This window comes from Cynara cardunculus, unplaced genomic scaffold (assembly GCF_001531365.2).
Source record: "Cynara cardunculus var. scolymus isolate 2C unplaced genomic scaffold, CcrdV1 Un_Scaffold_289, whole genome shotgun sequence".
NCBI classification, from domain to species: domain Eukaryota; kingdom Viridiplantae; phylum Streptophyta; class Magnoliopsida; order Asterales; family Asteraceae; genus Cynara; species Cynara cardunculus.
Window position 1 is genome coordinate 193,967 of NW_020200569.1, and position 5,509 is coordinate 199,475.

The 5,509-nt window shown below is 43.7% G+C and overlaps 1 protein-coding gene across 1 annotated transcript; it reads right to left on the reverse strand.

The window, feature by feature from the left end:
- Positions 1-200: 200 nt before the first annotated feature.
- On the reverse strand, positions 201-632 carry LOC112501579. Its single transcript, XM_025105245.1, has one exon. The coding sequence runs from the start codon at positions 630-632 to the stop codon at positions 201-203; it is 432 nt and encodes a 143-aa protein (XP_024961013.1).
- Between the last annotated feature and the right edge of the window lie 4,877 nt (positions 633-5,509).

The window sequence follows — 5,509 nt, forward strand, 5'->3', positions numbered from 1 at the left end:
TTCTTATTTCTCTTTTTTTAAAGGAGTTAATAATAATGATAAGGTATGTTTATAAAATATCTAATATATATATAAAAAAACATATACATCACTCTCGAGACGGAAACCCTTGACGTGTACGAACGGAGAATAAGTGAAGGAAATTTGGGGTGTTATAATCCTTCCCACCTTGGATTAAATTTTGTCCTCGAAATTGTAGTTCACGAGAAAAGGTGAGGGTAACGCCTCTTCAAGTCCTCTTCCGCATCCCATGTCACGTTTAACCCTCGATGATGCTTCCATTGAACCTTAACCATGACAATTTCTTTATGCCTTAACTCCTTGGTCTTCCTTGCCAAAATGGCTTCCGGCTCTACAACACAACGGTTGTTCTCATCCACATGAATATCCGAAAGTGGTATAACACTTTCTTCTACCGCTAGGCACTTACGAAGGTAACATACATGAAAAGTGTTAGGGATTCCGGCCATTTCTGGTGGTAGTTCTAATTTGTAGGCTTGAAGCCCCACTCTAGCCAATACTTTAAACGGTCCAAGGAAACGGGGACTTAGCTTCCCACGCTTTCCAAAACGGATAATACCTTTCCAAGGGGACACTTTTAGCATTACACGGTCACCCACTCGGAATTCCATAGGTCGATACCTCTTGTCTGCGTAACTCTTTTCGATCCTGCGCCGCCTTTAAGCGCTCCCGAATACACTTCACCTTGTCGGCCGCTTCTTAAACTATTTCAGGGCCGACAATTTGTTTCTCACCCGCTTCAAGCCAACACACATGAGTCCTATATTTTCGTCCATACAATGCTTCGAAAAGTGCCATCCCGATACTAGAATGATAACTATTGTTGTAGGCGAACTCCACAAGAGGTAGGTGAGAATCCCAATTCCCGCCAAAGTCGATAATACACGATCTAAGCTTGTCTTCAAGTGTTTGAATGGTCCATTCACTCTGGCCATCGGTTTGAGGATGGTAAGTTGTGCTCAACTTCACCCTCGTACCCAGTTCTTTTTGCAAGCCGCCCCAGAAATGGGAGGTGAATCGGCTATCTCGATCTGATACTATTGACAAAGGTAAGCCGTGCCTCGAGACTATTTCATCGATGTACAACCTGGCCAGCTTCTCCATGGGTAACGATTCACGCATTGCCAAGAAGTGAGTGCTCTTCTTTAGACGATCAACCACTACCCAAATCGTATCATGACCTCTTAAGGTTTTTGGCAGTTTGGTCACGAAATCCATCGTAATATGCTCCCACTTCCATTCGAGGATTTCCAAGGATTGAAGGCTACCATAAGGTCGTTGGTGCTCTGCTTTCACCTGCAAACAAGTCACGCACCTCTCCACGTAACGAGCCACGTCAAGCTTCATAACGGGCCACCAATATGTCAATTTCAAGTCCCGATACATCTTGGTGCTACCCGGGTGAATGGAGTATTTAGACTTGTGCGCATCTTCCAGTAATAGTTCACGAATGCCTCCAGCCTTGGGTACCCATATACGTTCTTGAAACAACTTTAAGCCATGACCGTCTTCCGTAAGAAGTAAGTGTTGTTTTATCATTACTTCATTCCTGAGATTTCCTTCCAAAAGTGCTTCTGATTATGCCTCTTTGATCTGATCGATCTGGACATTACATCGATCCTAGTGAGCACGGCTTTCGTCCCACTATCGTACTTTTTTCGGCTCAAGACATCCGCCACTACATTAGCCATACCCGGATGGTATAGTAATTCACAATCGTAGTCCTTGAGCAGTTCGAGCCAACGCCGTTGCCTCATGTTTAATTCTTTCTGATCAAAGATGTACTTCAAACTCTTGTGATCGGTGAAAAGCGTGCACTTGGTACTATAAAGGTAATGTCGCCAAAGCTTTAAGGCGAACACCACCGCTACTAGCTCCAAATCGTGCGTGGGATAGTTCTTCTCGTGATCCTTGAGTTGTCTGGAGGCGTATGCTATCACTTTTCCCCTTTGCATCAAGACATAACCCAATCCCATTTTAGAAGCGTCGCTAAAAACTACGAAGTCTTCGGACCCTTCTGGCAAGGAGAGAATCGGGGTTTCACATAATTTCTTTTGGAGTGTTCTAAAAGCATATTATTGCTTTTCTGTCCATATAAACTTCACGTTCTTCTTAGTCAATGCTGTCAAGGAAGAAGCGACCTTGGAGAAATCATGGATAAATCTCCTGTAATAACCCGCCAGACCCAAGAAACTTCGAATCTCTGATGGACTCTTTGGTGGTTCCCAATTCATCATCGCCTCGATCTTGGATGGGTCCACCTTTACTCCGTCTCGAGTGACAACATGACCAAAGAATTAGACCTCATTTAGCCAGAAGTCACACTTGGAGAATTTTGCATACAATTTCTCTTTTTTTAATACTTCGAGAACTTCTCGAAGGTGTTGTTCATGATCCGTCTTGTCCTTGGAATAGACGAGTATGCCGTCAATGAACACTATCACTGACTTATCAAGGAATGGTCGGCACACTCGGTTCATCAAGTCCATGAATACCGCCGGTGCATTCGTCAAACCAAAAGGCATGACCAAGAATTCATAGTGCCCATATCGCGTTCTAAAAGCTGTCTTCGACACATCATCCTCTCTTACTCATACTTGGTGATACCCTGAGCGAAGGTCAATCTTAGAGAAGCAACTTGCTCCCTGCAGTTGGTCAAACAGGTTGTCTATCCTAGGAAGTGGATATTTGTTCTTCACGGTTGCCTTATTGAGCTCTCTGTAGTAATTACACATCCTCATGGTGCCGTCCTTTTTTTTTACAAACAAGACTGGAGCTCCCAGGGCGACGAACTCGGTCTAATAAACCCTTTCTCTAGAAGGTCTTGCAATTGAGACATCAACTCTTGCATTTCGGATGGCGCCAAACGGTAAGGGGCTCTAGCAAATGGAGCAGTTCCCGGAATAAGGTCGATCTGAAACTCCACTTGTCTATCGGGCGGCAATCCGGGTAAGTCTTCAGGGAATACATCGGGAAATTCATTGACCACTTTCACATCGTCATTTTTTCTTTTCTCTAGTTTGGTATCCAATACATACGCAATGAACGAGGAGCATCCCTTAGCTAGACACTTACGTGCCTTCGTCATGGATAAGAGTACTACATTTCCTTTCCTTCCTTCTCCATAAACTAGCACTGCGTCTCCATCCGGCGAAGGGATTTGGATCAACTTTTTAGAGCATAAGATTTCCGCTTGGTTCTCTACCAACCAGTCCATCCCAATTATGACATCGAATCTACCTACAACCATGGGTATGAGGTCTACCCTAAATTCCTTTCCCTCAATTCCCAACACGCAATTCCTAACAATTTCATGCACCAGAACTTGACTACCATTTGCTATCTCTATGATCAATGCATCTTCTAGTGTACTAGGGAGCGTATGCAAATGTTGATGGAATGTAGTGGACACAAAGGAACATGAAGCACCTGAATCAAAAATCATGTGTGCAGGTACAGAGTTAATAAGGAACATACCCGACACTACATCCGTTGATGCCTTAGCTTCTTCCCTCGACATCTGAAAGGCATGACCGGTTGCTTTCGAGGTGCTCTATTTTCTTCCTTGACTCCCACCCGTTTTCAACTTTTGGCAATCATTCTTGAAGTGACCTGGCTCTCCGCATCCAAAACATATGGGTCCCTTGATCGGACATTCATTTCGTGTGTGGCCTGCCTTCCCACACTTAAAGCATTTTGCGAGGGTAGGGTTGGTGACACATGGGCCGTGATGCTTACTGTGGCACTTGGGACACCATCGAGCCTCTTGTCTAGGATAGGCCACACAATTGCTGTTGGAATGGTTAGGCCTCTTGGAAGGCACATATTGACTTTCACACCTTCTCTTTTCACCACTTGTCGCTTTCTCTTCCTTTCCTTTAGCGTAAACCGATTCCATGACTTTTGCCTCATCGATTGCCTCCCTAAGAGTGGAGGCTCTCGAGTTCCTGACTATCACCATCATGTCCGCAGGTAACCCTTTGAGGTAAGCTTTCATATTTTCCTTCTTCGTTGGAGCCATATGCCCTACTAAGTTCAACTTTTCCATGAAAAGTCGTGTGTAGTCTCTTATCGACAAGTTTCCCTTCTTTAGGGTTCGGAACTCTTCTTCAATGCGGTTCATCTCTTGTTCGTTGCAATAATCTTCCAACACCTTTTCCTTGAACGTAGCCCAACTCATCTTGGTTAAATCTGTAACCCCTATGGTTGAAATGACAACGTTCCACCAGGTAAGGGCTGCACCCCTTAGCATTTGAGAGCCAAATCTCACTTTTTTCCCCTCATCACAGTCTCAAGCCCGGAAGGCTTGCTCGATTTCTCGAACCCAATTCATGCATGCCACGGGATCATCTGACCCCACAAACTCCGGTGGCTTGCAACATAAAAACGTCTTGTAGGAGCAAACCCTTCCCACTTGCCTTGCATCAATCGTCGCTAACTCCTGGGTCGGGATTCCATTTCCGGTACCCCCGGATCCTATAATGGTTACGTTCTTGGCAACAGCTTCATGCTTACGGTTATTAGCATCCCTATCCTCCAACAACTTCATAAAGAACTCTTGTTGTTGGGTCATAGCTCTGTTCATAGCGTTCATCATTGTGCCCATCATTCTTGACTCCGGGGTTTCCTCTTCCATTACAGGGTTAGAGGTGGCAAGGTCAACCGGGAGAACATGTTCAACAACACCGCCCAAAATGTTTTTCCTAGGAAGAACCCTTGCGATGGTGGTCCGTGGTGGTTGATTCGTGGTAGATTCAGTTACCGCATGCCCTTCCGATGAGGTATCTCATCTACTCCGGGTATTCACCATTTTAGTCTGCCACATAAGAGGTGAAAGAGAGTTAAAAGTGGAACAGACGGAACTAACATAATACGTACCGACACATTCATAAATCTTTGCAATAACAGTAGGTTCAAGCACGCTTATGTAACAACATATTCAAAATAACATTAGCTAAGTGAAATTTCAAATAGGTTACACATAAGAATCCTCAATACCATCGTCACAATTCATGAACGGTGTACTTTCGTTGATTCTAAAATTATTTTATCTTAAAAGTTTCTACCCATGACCCGTTAATTAACACTTACAAACTCACCTTAAGTCTAGGTGTCTTAATTCTCCACCTAGTTCGCTTAAGCTAGGACTCTGATACCAACTTGTTACACCCTAAAATAAAAAGGAAAAATAGCACGGTAGGAGATAAATTATATCCGACAAAACAAAGCCGGGAACTTGAGTTTCAATAAGAAAATCACCCAACGTGAGGGGAAATGTGAAGCGTTTACAAAGCCACAAAAAGACAATAATTAACAACCTATTAATATAAACAATTCTATGCCTAGATTAAAAACGGGTGTTTCTACCATCTCTAACAAAATACGAAATCAAACAAAAATTCGCACGCTCGAAACATCAAGTGTATTAACTACAAAAGAAAGCCCTTTTCGGACAACAATCACTTCAACTCTTTGATACCCCGCCGCT

Excerpts from the sequence above, each read along its gene's own strand:
- LOC112501579 (XM_025105245.1), bottom strand. The coding sequence starts at position 632 with ATGGAATTCCGAGTGGGTGACCGTGTAATGCTAAAAGTGTCCCCTTGG.